Source organism: Salvia splendens, chromosome 19 (genome assembly GCF_004379255.2).
Source record: "Salvia splendens isolate huo1 chromosome 19, SspV2, whole genome shotgun sequence".
Taxonomy (NCBI): domain Eukaryota; kingdom Viridiplantae; phylum Streptophyta; class Magnoliopsida; order Lamiales; family Lamiaceae; genus Salvia; species Salvia splendens.
Genome location: NC_056050.1, coordinates 26706379 through 26729385, shown reverse-complemented (window position 1 = coordinate 26729385; position 23007 = coordinate 26706379). Strand labels below are relative to the sequence as shown.

The 23007-nt window shown below is 37.8% G+C and overlaps 2 protein-coding genes and 1 pseudogene across 2 annotated transcripts; 2 read left to right on the top strand and 1 right to left on the bottom strand.

The window, feature by feature from the left end:
- The first annotated feature begins 499 nt into the window (after window positions 1-499).
- Window positions 500-15756, top strand: LOC121779545 (UDP-glucose:glycoprotein glucosyltransferase-like). The gene is made up of 37 exons (XM_042176889.1): window positions 500-828; window positions 1058-1486; window positions 1624-1777; window positions 2419-2590; window positions 2852-2925; window positions 3534-3630; window positions 3716-3828; window positions 3973-4088; window positions 4638-4695; window positions 4939-5091; window positions 5174-5272; window positions 5353-5505; window positions 6457-6525; window positions 6806-6888; window positions 7042-7204; window positions 7601-7735; window positions 7855-7963; window positions 8043-8137; window positions 8537-8649; window positions 8737-8944; window positions 9541-9609; window positions 9961-10106; window positions 10341-10442; window positions 10943-11090; window positions 11482-11538; window positions 11622-11752; window positions 11872-11960; window positions 12645-12994; window positions 13110-13205; window positions 13296-13360; window positions 13579-13681; window positions 13904-14062; window positions 14164-14304; window positions 14414-14457; window positions 14542-14656; window positions 15116-15268; window positions 15362-15756. The coding sequence occupies exons 1-37, from the start codon at window positions 665-667 to the stop codon at window positions 15539-15541; spliced, it is 4905 nt and encodes a 1634-aa protein (XP_042032823.1). The 5' UTR covers window positions 500-664; the 3' UTR covers window positions 15542-15756.
- Window positions 15757-16722: 966 nt separating this feature from the next.
- LOC121779258 (putative F-box/LRR-repeat protein 9) lies at window positions 16723-17124 on the top strand. The gene has a single exon (XM_042176570.1). The coding sequence runs from the start codon at window positions 16723-16725 to the stop codon at window positions 17122-17124; it is 402 nt and encodes a 133-aa protein (XP_042032504.1).
- Window positions 17125-19191: 2067 nt separating this feature from the next.
- Window positions 19192-21593, bottom strand: LOC121779257 (annotated as a pseudogene).
- Window positions 21594-23007: the final 1414 nt, after the last annotated feature.

Genomic DNA, 23007 nt, shown 5'->3' with positions numbered 1-23007 from the left:
TGCTAATGCCTTATATGGGCTCTTTATATGACCACTCTTGTTTAACGTGCGTTTAGCGTTGTTCGTTTCGATTTATATACTCCGTTTGATTTTAATATATTAAAAAATGTTATTGTAATTTTTAATTTTAAAAAATTCACTTTGCTCATTTTCTCTATAATTTCAAATAAAGTAATAATAAAATAAATCAAATAAAAGTAGTACTCATATAATAAGCTCACAATAAAATATGTATCATATCATTTCCATTTCCCTATAAAATAAGTCATTATAATTTTGATCTGTCAGATTTACTAATGATAATGGTTTTAGTATCTCTATTAACACTCTTTTCACTATTTGTATATCTCTCTTGTAATATCAAATTTAAATAATTTAAGCCCAACAATACATGTTGATGAACCCAATATATCCTAAAACAAAGGCCCAAAATATATCTTCTCCTACCTCAGATTCAACAATGGAAAAGCTATAAATAAGAAATTTAATGCTATCGCTGACCAAGAACAATCCATTGAAGACCTTCGTCAACTCACTCCTTGTGCAAACCCCCAAAACCACTGAAACAAGAATTAAAAATAAAAATTGAATCTTTGCGCCGCGTTCAAAATGGGAGTCTGATCAATTCTTCAATTTTGAAGGGCGCGAATCGATCACCAAGGGAATGGGGGAGGCGCGTTTTAGATCCAGATGTTTTTTGTGTGTGATCGTCGTGTTAGTTTTGTGTGGTTTGTTTTCGCCCCTTTCTGCTCAGAGCCGCAGCCCCAAGAATGTGCAGGTCGCCCTTAGAGCTAAGTGGTCTGGCACTCCACTTCTTCTAGAAGCTGGGTACTCTCTCTCTCTCTCTCTCATACTGTAATAGCTACATTAGCTTTAATTAGCATTTGTTATATGGTTATGAAATTGAAGCATTGTATCTTGGTTTGCATTTGCAATTGCTTGTATTGAATGGCTGCATTAGCTTTAATTGACATTTATCATGATTGTAGGGGAGTCTTTGATGAGCTGAGCTGGTTTGTTTGGTTCAATACTGATTTCAATTTTTTGAATTTGGCAGGGAATTGTTATCTAAAGAATGGAAAGATTTGTTCTGGGATTTCGTTGAATCATGGATCCACGCGGTGGATTTGGATTCGGATTTGAGAACTGCGAAAGATTGTTTGAAGAAAATAGCTGAGCATGGGAAGTCTCTGTTGAGTGAACCATTAGCATCGGTGTTTGAATTCTCTCTAACTCTTAGGTCAGCTTCACCTAGACTAGTGCTGTATCGCCAGTTAGCGGAGGAATCTCTTTCTTCTTTTCCTCTAGCTGACGATGGAGGGACATCCGAACCGAGTGAAACTGCGAAGCTTGATATTTCTGAAGCGTTGCTTTTGGGAAAGAACGTCAAGAGTCCTGGAAATAAATGTTGCTGGGTTGACACCGGTGGTTCCCTGTTCTTTGATGTCAAAGATTTGCACAAGTGGCTGGAAAATCCTATTGACACGTAAGTCCAGCTCTAGGTTGTTCTCGTCTGCTTATTTGAGGATATGAGAGATTTATTGTAGACTTTTATGTTTTATACTTCCAGTCAAGATAATGTGAATTTCCAGCATTTTTTTGAACTATACCTTTTGCCTACAGAAAGGATAGTGCATTTCAGTATCCGGAGATTTTTGACTTCGATCATGTCCATCCGGACTCAACTGCTGGATGTCCCACTGCCATTCTCTATGGAGCTCTTGGGACTGAGTGCTTTAAGGAATTTCATATGGCCTTGTCAGAAGCTGCTAAAAATGTAAATGCTCAGAAACAGAATTTCTCTCTCTTTTTTTAACCATGCTAATTTTCTGGTCTGAGTGTTTCTGGAATGCAATTCTTCTTAGGATATGATAGGAGAACTTTTGTCTTAATAAGTTACAAATTTATTAGAAAAATAAAAAAGTAGGCAGTACAAAGTAGGCTAGGAGATTTCAAGGATACAGAAGAATATTAGAGGAGGTGTGGTATGGAGTTAAGTTTCTAAGTTACATGGTGGGCCTCAACCTGCGCAAATTTTAAGGCCTCGTTTGTGTTGGATATTGCAAGAGATTGGAGCTGTATTTGTGGTTAGTCTAACTTCACCTTCGGGAATTTCTCATCCCTTTCTGTTCCATAGGGTTGTTATCCTCATAACATACACTATGATCTTGTTTATTTAGCTAGCTAGTTTTTCCTTCCACTTTTGAACTAAGTGAGTTTTGTAAAGTGTTCCGTTGTTTTGGGGCCGGCATGCTTATGTTCCTACTTCCTACCCAATGACTGTCCAGACCTAGAGATATTCTCCACTTTTTATATTCGTAATGCCACTCATCCTCCTTAGTTGGGTGATATAACTGGAAGGATTCTTCCGTTTCTTATCCATCTGTCATTTTCTGACCATTTTTATCAACCCTTTAGGGAAAAGTCAAGTACGTTGTCAGATCCGTATTGCCTTCTGGATGTGAACAAAAAACTTCTCCTTGTGGAGCCATTGGCACAGGCGATTCTGTAAACTTGGGTGGCTATGGTGTAGAGCTAGCACTGAAGAATATGGAATACAAAGCTATGGATGATAGTGCAATAAAGAAAGGTAAAATTCCATGTCCTTACTAGATTGATAATTCAATGATGGCAAGAGTAAGTGATGTGGTTATGAATTATGATGCATTTAATATCATAATACTCTTTGACACAGAACTTTTACATTGTCCAACCGTATTTTTTTCCAAACAGTCTAATTTCCAAACAGTTTGTAGCTTAGTTGCATTTACTTGGAAAAACAACTAGCCCCTGATAATTAACAATAGCGTCAAAGACCGTGATTCTAAAGTTTTTTTTATATCCATAACAGGTGTGACTCTTGAAGATCCCCATACTGAAGATCTTAGCCTAGAAGTCAGAGGATTCATTTTCTCCCACATTTTGGTTTGTTCATCCTCTCACCCCTTCATACAAAATTATCTATCACCCGTAATGTAATGGATGGAAGGCAAGAGAACGAAACATGAATAGCTGTGTCGTAGTTGTTTTGATGTTTGGTGACTCTTCAGTTTAAATTTCTGATTTACATATCAAAAGGATGGAAAGTAATTACAATGACTAAATCTTATACTGCTACGAATTAGGCAGATATAGACTCTGTGCATACAATAACTTGTGAAAACAGATATTTAAAGAGTGAGATATTCGTACTTAATTACTCATGCATTTCACTGTTGTTCTCAATAATGGGAGAAGTCGAGACATTGAGTTTGCCTATGCTGTATGTAAAAGTAACTTATCTCATCGAGGACCTAGATGAGATGCTGACTACCAGTAAATATTTTTGTGAAGTCTACAACAGAGAACATTCAATGAGAAAGAAAGTTGATATATTTTAAACTTAAAGCTTTGAATCATCAGTTATCTTGTGTGCATCACAAAGAAAGTCATACGATATGATCAGGAAATATATTTAAGCAAGATTGAATGTGGTGTATGTAAATCCTACAGACCAGTTAATTTAGAGTTGAAAAATCTTTGTGCTTGTGCAGGAACGTAAACCGGAGCTAACATCTGAAGTAATGGCTTTTAGGGATTATCTATTGTCATCTACTATTTCTGATACACTGGATGTTTGGGAACTAAAAGGTAATTTTATCATTGTAGCTTAAACAACACATTATAAAATATAAAGTTTAATCATTTACAAACCTTTGTCTTTTTAACTGCACAGATTTAGGACATCAAACAGCACAACGGATAGTGCATGCCTCTGATCCTTTGCAGTCAATGCAGGAAATCAATCAAAATTTTCCTAGTGTTGTTTCTTCACTGTCTCGCATGAAGGTATTGTAATTTTTTTTGGATTATACAGACTTCTGATATTAGATAGTAGTAATAATTTATAAGCTGCGATCTGCATGTGACTGCTGCTCTTTAAAGACATGGTGTCTTTCTGTGAGCTGATGCCGTGTAACTAATATTTTGCAGCTAAATGATTCCATAAAAGATGAAATTATAGCCAACCAGCGAATGCTTCCACCCGGAAAGTCCTTAATGGCTCTGAATGGTGCCTTGCTGAATGTTGAAGATATAGACCTTCATCTGTAATGCTTATTTCCTAAACAACTCATTTAGATGTTCTATTATTCTCTCTTCAATTTAATTCAATCCTTGTCAAGGAAAATAAAAATGCCTCTAATAATTATTGGTCTATTATTTATCGGGGGTGGCGGTGCATTGGCCCTTTGCCTTCATCTCATGGAAACAAGTTTTGAGGCAGTTTGGCTTGCATTAGATTCTGCCACAATCATTTTAAGAGTGTTCTTTGTGCTTCGCATACAAAAATGTCAAATGTTAAGGAGGGTTGTTGTACTGACTTTATGTTGGTCACTTTGGTTTGTGAGATCTTGTGTGGTATAGGACTAAGTTCAGAGTTTTGAGGTGGGTCTCAAATCATGAATTTAGGCTCTCTCTTATTTATTTTGTGCTCAGAAACTCAGAGTTAGGTAGGCTTTGGAGTTGTATAATTAGCTATAAAGCTCTAATTAGTCAGTGTATTAAATGCAGAGAGAGAGAAGTCTTCAGACATTTGTGCAATTTTTGTCCAAAAAACTTGTTCCCAATTATAATTCTTATAATGTTGTGTTGTGCAGGTTGTTTAACATGGCACACCAGGAGTTGACATTGGCCGAACAGTACAGAAAACTGAAGGTATTGAAATTCCACATGCATACAATTTTATTTGACTATAAAAAGGAGAAGAACTCCAACTATCTTTTGGAATTTCATTTATCCTGAATGATATATATTGAGGATATTCCAGAAAGTTCCAACCTGTGTGATGGTTCAGTGCTAGATCTTTTTGGCCTGCAATCTCCCTCCCTGCACTGTGCTTGATCTCATTGAATATCTCCTGAATTTGAAGACTAATAAAGAATGTTGATAAAATCCTAGATCCCTCCAAGCACCGTAAGGAAATTCCTCTCGGTTTTGCCACCTTCAGAGACACATGCATTTCGTGTTGATTTTCGTTCGGACCATGTTCATTACATCAATAACTTGGAAGTAGATGCCATGTACAAGCGTTGGAGAAGCAATTTAAATGAGGTATAGCTATTTGTCTTTTGTTATTGGAACTAGACACTTGCAGATTAAATTGATTACATGTTCTTACACGATGAGATCGTAGATCTTGATGCCAGTCTTCCCTGGACAATTACGATACATTCGCAAAAACCTGTTCCATGCAGTTTTTGTTTTGGATCCTGCATCTCCTTGTGGGCTTGAGGCAAGTTTTCCATTCTGTGTATCACGTGCTTCATTATATTCGATATCCGATGCCTTTGGTAATCAATTGGAATATTGCAGACAATTGACACTATCATTGCCTTGTTTGAGAACAATCTTCCTATGAGGTTTGGTGTGATATTGTACTCAGCAAAGTTAGTCGAAGGGATTGAAGCAAATGATGGTGAACTTCCAGTTGCTCGTCTAAAGGATGATGAAGACATTTCCAGTTTGGTAAGTGGAGTATTTAGCTTACAAAGTATAAAAATGTCTGTGTTTTCTTGTTTTTCTCTTATATGTCTCCAACTCTCCAGTAATACGTAAATGTTTCTTCAAGAATTCAAGTATCTTGTACGGCCTATCATCTTCTTAAGTCTTTGGTTGAATTATCATCCTCCTAAAAACCCCAAACATTACTCACCTTCTCCAACAAATTTCTTCCCAAGCAATCTTCTTTTCCTAGGCACGTGTAGTAACAACAATCAAACGCATACGGCCTCATTCCTATCTTCTGAGGGCTGGTGACGTATTTGTGTGATATACTAGTCAAAACATAACCAAACATTATCTTGAAGTCTTGTTACCTTCGTTACTTAGGTTTAGGCGTTCTGCCTAAGCTTCTTGGAACCCTTGTTTATTTTCATTCTATAATCAGCAAACATAGCTCTTTTTTCCCTTGGGAGATAATTTGAAATTTAAAATCAGCAAAGAGAATTTCTTTGAATAGGCTTCTAACCGCACAAATTACATGATCTTAGGGTGAGCAAATCATAACTATTCATTATATTCTATTGAAAAAGGTGGCTTCTTGATAAACCTGTATAAATATTACCCTCGAAGTTATTTTTTTGTTTTGTGTGGTGAAGAAGGAAAACACCTGTGTGGTGTAATATCGAGGTCTAGGATATTGTGCTTACAATTATGAATTTTCACTTGGATGTTTTTATAGTTGCACTTAGATGTTTTAATATAATTGAACTCTCTCTCTCTCTCTCTCTCTCTCTCTCTCTCTCTCTCCTGTTTTCCTAGACTAGGGACTAATTATATGGTATAAGAAACTGAAAGAAATTTTCTTGGTAATGAGTGAAAAAAGAGAGAACACACTGTATCTATACTTTGTTTGACCTTATGACCTTGATGAACCACTCTTTACTCTCCTGATTATGTGTTGTTTCAATGTGGCAGATCATACGCCTCTTCAATTACATCAAAGAAAATCATGGTGCTCCAACGGCTTTCCAGTTCTTGAGCAATGTAAGAGTCTGATACACAAAGAGTGATATATTGTGCATTCTTACTTAGTCGAACTTTGTGGCGCTAATTCCCTTGTGGGAATGTGGTATTTGGTTCCCATTTTTATGGGCTTTGATTATCCATTCCCTATTTGTGATCCTGTTAAAGACTTACAGTTGGACAGCTACTCGCTTACCCAAACATATAATTATTGATCTGTGCTTGATAATCAGTTGGGTGTCATGGTCTAGAAATTGTACTCTATTATATACATAGTTTAATCCGTATTTCACAATCACAGGTGAACAAATTGAGAATGGATTCAGGTGCAGAGGATAGTCCCGAAGTGCATCATGTTGAAGGAGCTTTTGTGGAAACAGTGCTGTAAGACTTTTAAATTTACCTTCTTGTAACTGTGATCTTGTTGTAATTTTTCCTCTCATCTGCAAGGGTCATTGATTCTCCAATTGAAGATATGAGTTGTTGGTGAAATTCTTGCCAAATTTTCAGAGATCTAATTATAATTTGCCCTTTTAGGCCTAGGGTGAAAACGCTCCCTCAAGAGACTCTATTGAAATTGGAGAAGGACCAAACTTTGAACGAGCTGTCTGTGGAGAGCACCATGTTTGCCTTTAAACTGGGCTTTGCTAAGCTTGAGTGTTCTCTATTGATGAATGGACTTGTCTATGAACCTAATGAGGTACTCTTTCGCAATCCAATAAAATATTCTGATTTATTAGCATTGAACTTTTTTGGGGTTGATTTGTATGTGTCATGTTTGAGTTACATCATATCTTTTGGTAATTCCTAAGTATTTGTATCATTTAGCATTTATTGGCTTCAGAACTGATTTTTGCCATCATATTGAATGTAGAATATATGAGTCGTTCTTTGAAAATAACTTTTGTACTTGTTTAAGATGTAGTACTTACTAGTTTCTTTCATGTATCATATTCAGTGTGTTTATCCAATCCTTTTAATGCTTGGCACTGTTTCTTTGTGAATGGATAATTGGTTATTCTTAAATCACTGAATCAAGCTTCAGAATCTTTGTTTTTAGTTAATGTGATTTTGTTGTTGGTTCTTCCATTACCAGGAGGCTCTTATGAATGCCATGAATGAAGAGCTTCCCAGAATACAAGAGCAAGTATACTATGGGCAAATAAATTCCCATACTGATGTTCTGGACAAATTTCTTTCTGAAAGTGGTGTTCAGCGTTATAACCCAAAGGTCAATTTTGATCACATCTTTCATAATTAAATTTGGTTCTGTACATGTTGTTTATCACTTCGTGTTCCTTTTTTGGTGTGTTTCTCTGGCTAAAGCTCTTCGAACCTTTGATCCTGCAGATAATTGCAGATGGTAAGGTCGTCAAACCAAAGTTTGTCTCCTTGTGTGAATCAATTCTGGTGAAAGAATCAGTATTGAATGACCTCCACTACTTGCATTCATCTGAAAGTAAGTTCTTGGTGAGCAATATCAAGAATGTTAGCCTTCATCTTATATGAAATATCTGATCTTGAGCATTTTATTTCAGCATTTGATGATGTGAAGCCTGTCACTCATATTCTTGGTGTTGATGCCACTTCAAAGAAAGGGATGAAGTTGCTACATGAAGGAATTCGCTATCTGGTGATATTAATGTTGCAGTTCATTTAATTTAATAGTATTCATTAATATCATTTCTCCACCGTGGAAATTGATAGGTTTTGTTTAGGAAATCTACACTATGCCCTTGATATTTGATAGCCTCCCTCTTTATAAGAAAAGCACTTAAAAGTACTGGATGTGACCCTTGTAGTCCTCGGTTGAGCCTGTATCCCTTTTCAGTTAACCAGTTACCAGGACGTTAAACAGGATAAATGGGAAACTGTTTCAGCAGTTTCATTCACTTTGTCGCCCATTTCATTGATATAGTTAGAAATACTTGTTGTGTTTTATAATTCCAACACTAATTGATTGCATGGTTTACTTGTTCCGGAATGTTTTCCTCTATTTCTTCTTTGTGATAACGCATGCATCATGTTTCAGATTGGTGGCACCAAATATGCTCGGATTGGTGTGTTGTTTAATGTCAATGATGATGCAACTTTACCAAGTCTCCTTTTCATGGAAGTCTTCAAAACCGCAGTATCCTCATATGGGTTAGTTGAGCTTGTTATTTTGGTAGCCCCCTTCTCCCCTCATTTCCATGCTATTTCGTCTTATAGTCTCTCTTGTTTGCTTTGCAGCCATAAAAAAGGAGTGCTACAGTTTATCGATCAACTCTGTTCATTCTACGAAAAGGAATATATGTCGTCTTCTGGAGCTACCGAAAACCATCAGGCACTTATTGATAAGGTGGTACAGTTAGCAGATGCAAATGGGTTGCCATCAAAGGGCTTCGTATCTGCCTGCTCGGGATTTTCTGCTGAAAATTTTAGGGGTTACCTAAAGAAGGTTTGCTCTTCTTCTTCTTCTGGTGTTCTGTACCACTAAGCATGAGTTTTCTCTTTAGTCACATTTCTTTTTCTCACATAAATGTAAGTACTATTTAAGCACGGAGAAAATTAATGGAATGTGTCAGGGTCAGAGTTGTTGCCATCATCTTTTCAATTATTCTGGATGCTTGTTGTCTCCATATGTACTTAGACAAGATTCAATTGGACGCCGAATTCTTGCATGGTCCAAGGGGCCTCTTGTCTATCAATGTAAAACTATCCATCTGTGGTGTGACAAAGAATCTCTATCAATGATTATTCCATCATGCAATCCAGGTTGCAATAGTGAGATACGACATGACAACCAAGCCAACAAAATAGTCTAGCACTTAAAAATACGGAGTACCATTTTTGGCACTAGAAAATTAGAACACAAAAGAAATTCACTGAAATAAAGACAATACCCTTGCACACTCTGGACTCTTGTTTCGTGAGTGGGGCTAGAAAAGTTTGCTGTTAAATTCTATATGTACCCAAAGTAGATATATCAGTGCCTAAATTATTTATAGATATGTCCTACATACACTGTTGACATTTTGCTCAATGCATGTGCAGGTGACCCAGTTCTTGTATAGGACTATTGGTCTTGAATTTGGGGTCAATGCAGTTATTACCAATGGCAGAGTGAGCATCCTTTCACTGTTCTTGATTTATATTGCACACTTTGGATCAACATGTGCTCGTAATAATTTTTTGAATTAGTTTGCACTTTGCATTTAGTTGCAATAGTCTGTTTGGTTTGAATGTAATAGGAGGCTCTTTGAAGATGTGAGGAATTCATTTAGGTGGTGGACTGGATTGGGTTTCGAAGTTGTTTGTTTTTCTATAAAGAATATTGGTTAATATATTGTCTTTCATAAACTCGTAATGCATTGGATTTACCACCTATTCCCCAGCTGAGTTATTTTTTTGGCAATTAATTAAATAATTCTTGTACTCACTCAGGGTCCTTGTATATTCCATTTTGTTACACAGGTGGTCCGACTCTTTGATGGTAGTACATTCTTGAGCCACGATTTGCATCTTCTTGAATCGTTAGAGTTCAAGCAGCGTATTAAACATATTGCTGAAATCATTGAAGAGATAAAATGGGAGGGTATTGATCCAGATGTGTTGACAAGGTACATCGATGGTCTAGGCTCATTTGCTGTTAAATCCATAATGTAGCTGTATTCTTGTAAATTAGTTCTATGTTTGAAATCGTATCAAGAGAAGAGTATCTCAAATGCTGCATAGTACTCTCTAGTCTCTACCCTATCTGTTTTATACTCTCTTTGCTAGCTCAGTTTCAGCACATTTTTTCATTCATATTCGTTAATCTGCGAATAACATATTTAGTTTTTTCCTCTTTGCAGCAAATTCATCAGTGACATTGTTATGGCCATCTCATCCTCAACTTCTACAAGGGATCGAAGCTCTGAGGGTGCCCGTTTTGAAATTCTGAATGCTGATTACAGGTATGTACTACTTGTTTGCAAGAATTGGTTTATTTTGGAGGTGGGAAAGGGATATGACCATTTGCTTGGTGTTCCTTTCGACTCATTTTTGTCATGTCCGGATAAACCACGTTAACAGGCCTTGGATAATGCAGTTGATTCCTTTTAAGTGGATTCAAAAGCTTTTAAGTCAAATTCATATCAAATTTCCTGCTTGAATCGGTGCATAAAAGTGATATAATTGGTTATTACAGTTTTGTTCAGTATCATTCTCTTGCGTCGATATGCATTATGCATAGTTTCTCTTACTCTGAAGAATCTGAACTTCTAATTTTTCAACTCAGCATATTCACCAAAATCCTCGTTGGTTGTTTGATTTGTACTACATGTGATGTATGACAGATGACATATATCTTGACAATGCATTATGTTTGATCAATTTGCGCATCTAATGGGGCTGATTGCGTGAAGTACTTTGTTTTCATTGACTAAAACTCCTTCTGTGATAAAACTTTTTGCAGTGCTGTTATTTTGCAAAACGAAAATTCAAGCATCCATATTGATGCCGTGATCGATCCCCTGAGTCCTTCTGGCCAAAAACTTGCAGCTCTTCTTCGGATTCTGTCGAAGTATGTACAACCAAGCATGCGACTTGTGCTAAATCCAATGGTAAGAGTGTCGAATCAAAAGCTGCCTCAGGCTCAGAATACCTTACTGAAAATTTACATGATATACCATGAAGCAAAATGTGCTATTGAGCATAAAGCGAGACTATAAGAACTAACTGATCTTTCCAGCAATCCAGAACCTTATTTTGTTATTTAAGACTTAATTTTCTCTGAAGCTAATGCCGTATTAAGTACTAGTGTATTAAGTTGGAAAGGGCTATCCTGCATTTGCTTCCTGTTAAAGGCCTAAAGGAAAAGAAATTTTAAATTTTACCTCATGTTTACGAATATATTGTTATTTACGTGCCCAAGTGGTACTGAACAATTTTTATGGATATGTCGATGAGTACGTCTCTATACAGTGTCTAAAATTGTTATTATTTTCTGCTCAGAGTTCTCTAGTGGATCTTCCTTTGAAGAATTATTACAGATATGTAGTGCCAACAATTGTAAGCGTTAACACTCTTAGCCCATCACTCATTTATTTAAGATTCCCTCGCTTCCGGCCCTCACTATCTCATTGACTTTTCAGGATGACTTCAGTGCTACGGATCATGTCGTACAGGGTCCCAGAGCATTTTTCGCAAACATGCCACTCTCTAAGACTCTCACCATGAATCTCGATGTTCCTGAACCATGGCTAGTTCAGCCTGTAGTTGCTGTGTAAGTTTATGAAAAAACACTTTAAGAATTGGCATGTGGAAAAATCATTACGGAAAAGCTATGCAAGCATTGTTATGATTCCTTTAGCGTTTAATTTTAATAACTGTGATATTTTGCAGCCATGACCTGGACAACATATTGCTAGAGAATCTCGGCGACACCAGGACCTTGCAAGCAGTGTTTGAACTTGAAGCTCTTGTCCTTACAGGTACTGTTTTCGCCAGTGTTGTCAAAATGTCGTTCGGGTCGCTCGGGTCGCCCGGGTCGCCTGGGTCGAGACCATCACCGCCCCAACATGGGTGGGTTGATCGAGATACAGGGTCGCCGCTGGGTCGCCCTAAACACATGGTATCTCTGATTTTCTCAAATCTCTCACATGTTTTCTGACACTAGAGATCACAATTCTCTATATATATGCATGCACCACATCAAACTTTTCAAACCTACTTTCTACATTTTAGAATTCGGCCTCTTCACTCCTAAACAAATAAACAATTCAAAGATCTTTTGTTGCCACCCTTCATATATTCCTCTGTTTTGATATTTTCAGACAATGGTATCAATTATTTATTGTGTTATGACTTATGAATTGTTTTGATATTTTGATCATTTCTATTTTCCACTTTATCTCTATTCACATGAATTGCGTCTACATTTATATTATTTGATATATTATAAACATTAGAGCAATATATTTATTTTATTTTATATTAAAAGGCAAAACAATTAACCTAGATTTGTGGGTCTCTCGACCCCGTCGACTCGTCGACCCACGACCCGAATTTTTACCTCATCGACCCGGTGCGCCCCGTGACCCTAACAACACTGGTTTTCGCTACATTATTGAGTTCAATAATCAGTCAAAGATGCTAATGGAGTAATATGCAATCAGGTCATTGCTCTGAGAAGGATCACGAACCCCCTCGGGGCCTGCAGTTGATTCTAGGGACTAAGCATGCTCCCCACTTGGTCGATACTCTTGTGATGGCGAATTTGGGTTACTGGCAAATGAAGGTTCTTCCTGGGGTATGGTACTTGCAGATGGCACCAGGCAGAAGTTCCGAGCTGTATGTCATGAAGGAAGATGGTGAAGGAGCCGGTGACACGACTTTGTCGAAACGAATCACGATAGATGACTTACGGGGTAAATTGGTTCATATGGAAGTGATTAAGAAGAAGGGCATGGAGCGAGAGAAACTATTGTTGCCGGCTGATGATGATAGTCACTCTAGTAAGAAAAAGGTAAGAAGCTATGAAATTCACCTAGATGTTTTACTCTGTAGAATGCCCCTGTAAAATTTTTGTTTATTAGCTTCAGAATCTTATGTTTTGGGGATTTTGTCGAATAAATGTTCAGGGATCTCAGAACGGCTGGAACTCAAATATCCTCAAATGGGCTTCTGGATTTATTGGAGGAAAAGAACAGTCAAAGAAAGACGTGAGCAGTTCCTTGGTAATATTAAAACTCGTTAATGGGCATTCCTATATACTTATGCTTTATCACAAGATTATGCTTCTCAAATAATTTCACAATTCGTTGCAGAAGCCAGGAAGTGGTGGTCGTCACGGGGAAAAAATCAATATATTCTCTGTTGCATCTGGGCACCTGTAAGTCCTATATCTTCACTTTGAGAATTACTTTAAGCCCATGGTTGGAAATTTGGTTTAAACAAAAACAAATAAATAGATTAAAACAAAATAAACGCCTTTAAAGGTGAGCATCTTGTGTTTCTTTCCTTGACACTTGGAATGTGAATTGGAATCGGTATGTCAGATTTTAAACTCTCTCATTTACATCTAACGTGTGACACACTACTTTTATGCAGGTATGAGCGTTTTCTCAAAATTATGATTTTAAGTGTCCTGAAAAATACAGATCGACCAGTCAAGTTTTGGTTTATAAAGAACTATCTTTCTCCTCAGTTCAAGGTTTGCTCTTCACTTTGTCACTAACTCTGTCCCATATATATTGACCTATTTCTTTTGGGAACGGAGTTTTATGGGAGTTGATTTAAAGGTGAAAAAACATGTCAAATTGTCAATATATACGGGGCGCAGGGAGTAATATTTGTTGTTCTCTTTGCTAATCTCAACTTTATCCGTTTAAAATTATACGTGCTCTGCTTAAGCATTACTTATGATTTTTGGCAGGATGTGATCCCTCATATGGCAAATGAATATGGCTTTGAGTATGAGTTGATCACGTACAAGTGGCCTACATGGCTTCACAAACAAAAGGAGAAACAGCGAATAATATGGGCGTATAAAATCCTTTTTCTTGATGTCATTTTCCCACTTGCCCTAGAAAAGGTATGTTCTGGTTTCGTAATATGATGGTATATGCTGCTTTAATGATGGTTCGTTTCGATGTAATGCAACTATATATGTAAATGTGGTTTCTCAACCTGCAGGTTATATTTGTTGATGCGGATCAGATCGTGAGGGCAGACATGGGGGAACTTTATGATATGGATTTAAAAGGACGGCCCCTCGCGTATACTCCTTTCTGTGACAATAACAAAGACATGGATGGCTATCGGTTCTGGAAACAAGTAAATCCCCCTTTTTATTTATCGATCTTTTCCTTGTGGTCGTCACTTCTAAAGAAATTAAATTTTTAATCAATCATTATAGCTGATTGATTTTTGATTTTGTGAAAAGGGATTCTGGAGAGACCATTTGCAAGGAAGACCGTATCATATTAGGTATTCGTCTTTTCGTTTCTTTTGTAATTCAATATCTTTTCATTCTGATAAACAAGCCTAACGTGGGGTGGGATGCTTCTGTAGTGCATTATATGTCGTTGATCTGGTCAAATTTCGGGAGACAGCAGCAGGGGATCAGTTAAGAGTGGTTTACGAAACCCTAAGCAAAGACCCCAACAGTCTTTCTAATCTCGATCAGGTACATGATGAGTTTATTTGGTTGCTTCAACTCTGCTTTTTTCGATTTTCTTGAATAACGGGTAATACCATGCCGCTCTTTGGGATAGAGTCATGTTTTGATTCAAGAATTTTAATGAATCAGTAGAGTAAATGCAATATTATAAATCACGATGATTGTTTAAATTTTGGTCAGTCCCATAAGGTTTGAAAACAAAGTATCAAATCACGAAGTTGCAATATTTCTCGATTGTATGTACATAATGGCGTCTTTTAGTGATTTTTTCTTTTATTTTATTTTTTAATTAAACATCATCAAAGCCACTGTTTTGTCTTGAGAAAAATTGAAACTTCATAATTTAATACTCCGTATTTCGTTTTCAAACATTATGAACCAAACTTCGGGATTTAAATTGACTATTAATCCTAATATTTTGTGTGAAAGTGACGCGTTGGTGATAAGAATTGATGTGTGTTTCAGGATCTTCCAAACTATGCTCAGCACATGGTGCCCATCTTCTCCCTGCCACAAGAATGGCTATGGTGCGAGTCGTGGTGTGGCAACGCAACAAAAACCAAGGCGAAAACCATAGATCTCTGCAACAACCCCATGACTAAGGAGCCCAAGCTTCAGGTTTTTTCCCAACTCCACAACTCTCGACACCCTCTTCACGTCTCTGCTTTCATCACTTCTCAGCTTTCGTCTTTCGTCCTCTGCTTTTTGTAGGGAGCGAGAAGAATAGTCGCAGAGTGGCCGGATCTTGATCTAGAAGCCAGGCGCTTCACGGCCAAATTTCTGGGCGAGGATATCGAACCCCAAGAGCAAGTCGCACTGCCTACCCCCGAAATCCAGAAACCAGCTGCAGATTACTCAGCAGAGGACGCGGAATCAAAAGCAGAATTGTGAATGCAACGGATTCTAGAGCAAAGGCGACGAGATAAAGTTTTGCGAAACCCCTTGGTCTAACACTGTAAATCAATGTTTACACAATGCAGTATTTGCAAAAATGTGCAGCATTGGTCTAACAATGTAGTCTAGATAGTTCTCAATGATAGAAGAGACTCATTTTTGTCTGCAAAATACATTAGTAAGATTTTTGTTATGAAACTGAATTATTCATAGTTCTATTGTCCAATTTTGTAGTAGTTTTTTTTCTTCTGATTTATGATGATGATGATAAGGCAAAGGGATGACATTGCTCAAGTTGTTGATGAAATATGGAAAATGTGATCTTTATGGTGGTTAATTTACTTCGTAGATCTATATTTATACATGTATAAAAGGAGAGTTTAAAAAAAAAAAATAATGATTCACGAATTATTTCATGAAGGTGGAAGTGAATTTTTTTTAATATAATAAGATTGTGATTATAGATGTTTTTGATAAAAATAGGATAACTTACCTAGTAACCGTTTAATCCACTATTATGAAGTAGTAGATTATAATAAGCGATTCATAATTAATTCCTTCAAACTTTTCTTTTCAGTTTATTACTCCTTATCCTATTTAGTGTTTGAGTATTTTTTTTTTACAAAATCCAACCCACTTTATATTCTACTATCATTTACTTTTTCCTATTTTTATTCTATGAGCTACTTTATTCTCTTATTATTTATCTAATTTATTCTTTTTATCCTTTATTTTCATTTCACTTAACCTATGAATTTGTTAAATTCCAAAAGAAATGTATGTAATTTATGAAGCTCACACTTATAAAAAATACTCAATTACATGTCTTAACTTTGACATTTTTTTTAATTGTGTTGTTGATTTGAACTTGGGAGCATATTATGTATGATCGAGGAGCCAAAATACTTTACCATAAACTTATAATCCTCCATTTTTCATACTATACATCGTAATAAATTATGGATTTCGCATTTCGTGTTTTACACGATTTTCACCAAATATAAATAAATAGGACAGCTTCAAAATATATTAAAATTTATCACAATAAATAGGACAGCTTCAAATATAAATAAATATATTAACAATTCACGAAAATTGATTTCGTTTCCACAAATTGGCGCTATAAATGGGAAAAACCGCTTATTGAAATACAATCAATCCAATCATCTTCCCAAACCATGAACCTTCAAATCCCTAAAAAATCGACGAAATTGGAGAGGGGATCTTCATCGTCAGCCCCTCCTCCTCCATCTTTCCCGCCATGGACCGAGCTACCCGAGCATCTGACGGCAGATATTCTGCAAAGGTTGCCCACCGAAGAGATAATTGACAGTGCGCAGCGCGTGTGCACTACATGGTGGAGAGTCTGCAAGAATCCCGCTACATGGCGCGCTATAGATTTGGATCATCGACGTCCCACCGTCTGCAATTGCGGCAAGCATTTATCTTTCGGGGACCAGATGTATTGGGAATCTCCCTGGCAACGACATTATCCGTTTTTCCTTTTCCGCCGCGCAGTTGATCTAAGCCAGGGACAACTGCTCAAGCTAAAGATCAACCGACGTTTGGGACTTGGATAACTTACGAGGCAGATCGGTAGAATTCTCTCATTTTATATCCACTGGTTGATTTCTGTGTTTTTCTTTTATTACTCCTTATATTGCTTATACACATTATTTACTCGGAATTGGTATTGAATTAGAATTCTACGGAAATGAATTTGAAGGAATTGAATTATAATTTAGTTCCAAATCCTTTGTTCAGTACAAATGACATACGAAATTGAATTTTATGAAATGTGTGTGCAGAGTGTGTGCAGTATTTGTTTGTGCGTGCAGTGTGTGTATGTGCGTGCAGTGTGTGTGACTTGCTAAATTACGTAGCAGATTGGTCGAATTCTTTCATTTCATATCCTCTGAATTGGATGTTGGTTGATTTTGTGTGTTTTCCTTTTATTGTTCTTTCATTTCATATCCTCTGAACTGGATGCTGATTGATTTTGTGTGTTTTCCTTTTATTATTCTTTCATTTCATATCCTCTGAATTGGATGTTGGTTGATTTTGTGTGTTTTCCTTTTATTATCTTGCGTATACACATTATTCTACAACCTTACTGTTACGATCACAAAATAGGAGAGAGACGTCGGCAAAAGTTGTTAGGCCATTAGCTGAATCAGCTGGAGATTAGTTGCACCAGTTTTTGAATTAATTGGTTGGATCTGTTAGGGAAAGTTATCAGCAATAGAAGTTGAATGTGATTTTCATTCTGGAGAACATCGAGAGGTGTCGAGTGTATCTTCTTCAGCATTTGTATCTTCATCATTTCCTTCATTTCCATATATACATTGAGTGTTTTCCTTTTATAGTTACCATCTTCTTGATATGTACTCTATAGAGATCAAGTTCAGTTCAATGAGTTTGTGTTTTCCTTTTATTGTTCTTTCAGTTCAGTTGATTTTGTGTGTTTTCCTTTTATTATTCTTTCATTTCATATCCTCTGATTTGGATGTTGGTTGATTTTGTGTGTTTTTCTTTTATTATCTTGCGTATACACATTATTCTACAACCTTACTGTTACGATCACAAATTAGGAGAGATACGTCGGCAAAAGTTGTTAGGCCATTAGCTGAATCAGCTGGAGATTAGTTGCACCAGTTTTTGAATTAATTGGTTGGATCTGTTAGGGAAAGTTATCAGCAATAGAAGTTGAATGTGATCAGCATTTGTATCTTCATCATTTCCTTCATTTCCTTCCTTTTATAGTTCATCATCTTCTTGATATGTACTCTATAGAGATAAAGTTCAGTTCAATGAGCTTAGCTTGAAAAAAGATTGCAACCCTGAATTTTGATTTCCAGTATCATTGCGCTTTGTACAGCTTCAATGTTCCTGGTGTAGTGATTCGTAGTTTTATAGCCTTCATTTATGGTCCCATTTCGATTTACAGAGTCTCTAATGTGCCTTATGTTATACTTTTTCCACAGTTCACCTCAGCTTCGATGCCTTACAGTAGTGTGTCGCGATTATAATAATATAAACTCAAACGAGTTGATTCTGGGACTAGAAAAACTGCCACAATTGGAAGAGTTGCACCTTACGATGACGCCAATGCTAACATCCAATGATTTTGAAGCCATTGGGATTGCTTGCCCAATGTTGAAATCGTTTTCATATCACAACTGTTCCAGAGGGTCCTTTAAAGGTACGGATTTTACTGGGAACGTGGTAGCAATTTGAAAAACCATGCCTAATCTGTGTCATCTCCGACTTTGTGAACCTCGGATGGGACATATGGGACTGGAAGCGATTCTCGATGACTGCCCCCACCTCAAATCACTTGATCTTCGGCTATGCTACGCTCTTGAGAAAGCCTATTATAGTGGTATCGATTCTGGCTCCGAGCAAAGAAAAGATCTGTGGCTCCATACGGACTCCATTAGTTTTATGGATTGGATAATGCAACGGAAGGATAGCTACGATAGTGATTTTGAATATATTGGTGATGGTTACGTACCTTGTGATGGTTGTAATGAATTTTTTTTTTATTTTCATGTTCTAGACAAAAGAGTAGATTGTATATGCTGATTATATCCATTTGATTTCCCAATCTCAGATTTGCTAAAGCTCAAAACTGTTGAGGATATATGGGAAATTTAATCTTTATAGGTTTGGTAATTAGCTTCATAAAAATTCATTGTACAGAGAATTATACATCCTAAAAAGCAGAACCTTCCTTGCAATAAATGCAGACAATTTTGCTTTCTTCCTCTGTCAGATTCAAAAAATATGCAGCATATATCCCATCTGATACACACCCTCAAAACTGCAGAGAATCACTTCACAATCTGCACTTACCATCACTGCTATTTTCATGTCTTCCTTCCGTCTACAAAGCCGCAGCCACGGCGAGCAATCTCCTGATCCAAGACTTGGAGCACGACACGACTGACTGCAGTTGCTAGAGCCCGAACGTTGTTCAACATCAGCATCACCAGTAATCTTTACACGAGCACACGCCGTGGTGGAAGTGGTGGAAGCGGTTTCTATCACGAACTATGATCTCCCGATCCATGGTGCCCGACACAACCTTGATACACTCATGACAGTCTCCACAGATACGAAGGTTCTTGAAAATCCTGATCTTCCCAGCAGCACTGCCCTTGTTTATGAGAGCCAACCCCAAAGCCAACCTCTCACTGTGACGCAAAAGATTATCCACCCTTTCCTTGCCTGAAATATTGTGAAGCGTGTGCTTCGCATCCGATTCATACCCTGCTTCAGTCACCGCGTCTCCCAACTCCTCCAGCTTCTGATGGATATCCGACAGCCTCGGATGGGATGCATCCTTAGATAGGAAGACATGAACTTGAGCATCAACCTCAACCCAGCTGCAACCAGGTTCCTTCTTCACGCCTTTACTAGACATGGATGCTCGTACCCTAGAGGCATCGTCCCACCTCCCTTTTGCAGCATAGAGATTAGCTAGCAAAACTGAGTTTGAATCTGTTTCAGGATCCATTTCGAAAAGTTTCTCAGCAGCCTTTTCACCCAATTCCACATTTCCATGGATCCTGCAAGCACCGAGTACATTCTCCCATATCAATACGTTTGGAGTTAGCTCCATGTCTTCGATAAGGCATTCAACCTCACTGAATTTGCCTGCTCGACCAAGCATATCGATCAAGCAAGCATAGTGCTCGATACTGGGAGAGATGCCGTAGGATTCCCTCATTGAGTGAAAATATTTTTTTCCTTGTTCAACTAATCCCATGTGGCTGCAGGCACAAAGGATACCTACAAATGTGATTTCATCGGGGAGCAGCCTGTCGCACATCATTCTATTAAATGCTTCAAGCGCCTTATCGCCCTCTCCGTGCTGAGCATCATTCTATTAAATGCTTCGACGGTGAATTGATTAGGCCTCATCCCAGATTCCGTCATCTGTTGAAACAACTTGGCTGCTTCTTCCTTCAGACCTTGATTATCAAGCACACTGATAATCGAGCTCCACGCAACTATATCAGGATTGTTTATCTTCCTAAAGACTTTTAAGGCGTCATCAGCCACTCCACATTTAGAATACATATTAACTAGACTACATGTAACAAAATCATCAAGCTCACCACCAACCTTGATCGCCGCAGCATGGATCGCTTGACCAGCTCTAAGAGCACCAGAGCTAGCTATCCCTTTCAAAACAATCGATATCGTGAAGTTATTAAACCTCAATTCTGCCTCATCCATTTTCAAAAACAATCTTAAGACTGCCTCTCCATTTCCCACCTGTGCATAACCATTAAGCAAAGCACTCCACAAGAAATCATTTTTCTCCGGCATCATACAGAAAACACCATCCGCATACTCCAGCTCCCCACATTTCGAATACAGGTCAATCAAAGAGGAGCCAATGTAAACATCCGACAGAAGGCCAACCTTAACCACCTCCGCGTGCACTTGCTTCCCAAAATCCAAATCCAATGACAGCGAGCAGCCCTTCAGCAGAGTGGCCAAAGTGAACTCGTTCGGCCTCACATCATCCCTCCTCATTTCACAGAACAACTCGACGCTCTTTATCCCATTCCCTCGAGCTACATAACCCGATATCAGTGCAGTCCAAGACACCACGTCTTTAACCGGCATTTGCTTAAACACACGGCACGAACACTCCAACGCCCGACATTTTGCATAGAAGTTAATTAAAGAAACCCAGAGGTGAACATCAGGCTCAGTCCCTCTTCGAACAATACAGCCATGAATTGCCCTCCCTTCTCTAAAACACATTCCAGTCGCACAATCCCTCAGCTTTTCCGAATACCATTTAATCCTGTTTTCCCCGTTCGACGCTCACATACAAAGATCGTATCTTTTCCGGTTTTCTTCTCCAATCCACCCTTTCCCCAATTCTCGCAGCAGAAGTCGAAATTGAAGAACAAGAGCCGAGTAATTTGGGGAGATGGTTTTTACTCAGGCAAAACGTCGAACACCTTGCGGGAACTCTGTACAGGGTTGATAGAACGCCTCTGATTGCGGTTTGTGGTGGATTCCGCATTTGTGTAAAGCCAAAATCGCATCCCAATGGTTATTCACGAGTAAAAAATGGTAATCATTAGTATATTTATTGGTTGTAGAAGGCTTGGCGAAAGCTGTGGAGTTGCTGCGGCGGCGGGGGAGTTTCAATTAGGCGTTTCTCTCCGCCACTGCTCCGTCTACACTGAGAAGTTCCTCCTCCCTAACCTCCGAGCTACACCGGTGCCTCCTCAGCCACGTCGACATCGTCGTCTTCCCGCCATTTCGCTTCCGTTGCTAGTTGCTGTCTGTTGCTATAGTTTATTCACAGACCGCTCTCTCTCTCTTCTTAGTTTGGACATAACTGTTGGGCCCAGTTATATTTGGGCCGAAATTCAACGGGCTTAGGCAAAGCCCATAATCTAGTCGTGGATTCATTAATTCGAAGCCCGCTAAATTGTTGGTTTTTTTAGGTAAAGCCCATGAGTTAAGGCAATAGAGGGATGATTCATGATTGGTCGTTAGAGCATTCGCAACGGCGGGCGTCCAGGCAGACGTCCGATCGGCGTGCCGGACGTCCGCGCGGGACGCCCGCCATTAGGCAGCAAGGAGGCAGATGCGGACGTCCGCTGCGGACACTGAAGTTCCGCGGCATTCCGGGGAGTCGTGACGTCCGCCATTGCGGATTCCCGACGGACGTCCCGATTTTTAATTTAAAAAAAACTCTATATATACGGCTCGTTGAACTTCATTTCATTTGCACCACTTGTTTTAACGAGTTTCTCTCTCTACATTTCATGAAGTTTCAAATAAATGCGAGGTGAATCACACGTGATAATATTAGAATTAAATTGATATTATAAAATGTTAGGTGAATCATTTTCTAACATTATCATGTGCAGACATAATTAAAGTAACTTTAACCTATAATTAAAGGAATATTGACCCTTAATATTACGGAACTTTCAAAAAGTTGGTTTATTCCCACGAACTTTTAATTTGATAATATCACGAACTTTTACTTGTGTTTGTTATTTCTCACTAGCTAAAATTTCCATCTATATTATTAGATTGAAGAACAATTTTGGACTGTGTGCTTCAAGAAAAACTATCCTCAAAGATTGAAAAACTTGAAGCTCTTGAAGTTGTTGTCGAGAAATTACGAAAAAAAATCTATATCATGATATTATTTGTCGGAATTTTTTCGCCAGTGGAAAATAACAAACTCGAGTAAAAGTTCATAATATTATTTACCAAATTAAAAGTTCATGAGAAAAAATAAACTTTTTTAAAATTCTATGATATTAAGGGTCAATATCCCATAATAAAACTGCTAGCCACACTAGGTTCGCATATTGATAGTTGGACTAGTAATTAAAGTAACATTAACCTAATAATTAAAGTAACTTTAACCTATAATTATAATGCTAGCCACACTAGGTTCGCATATCAATAGT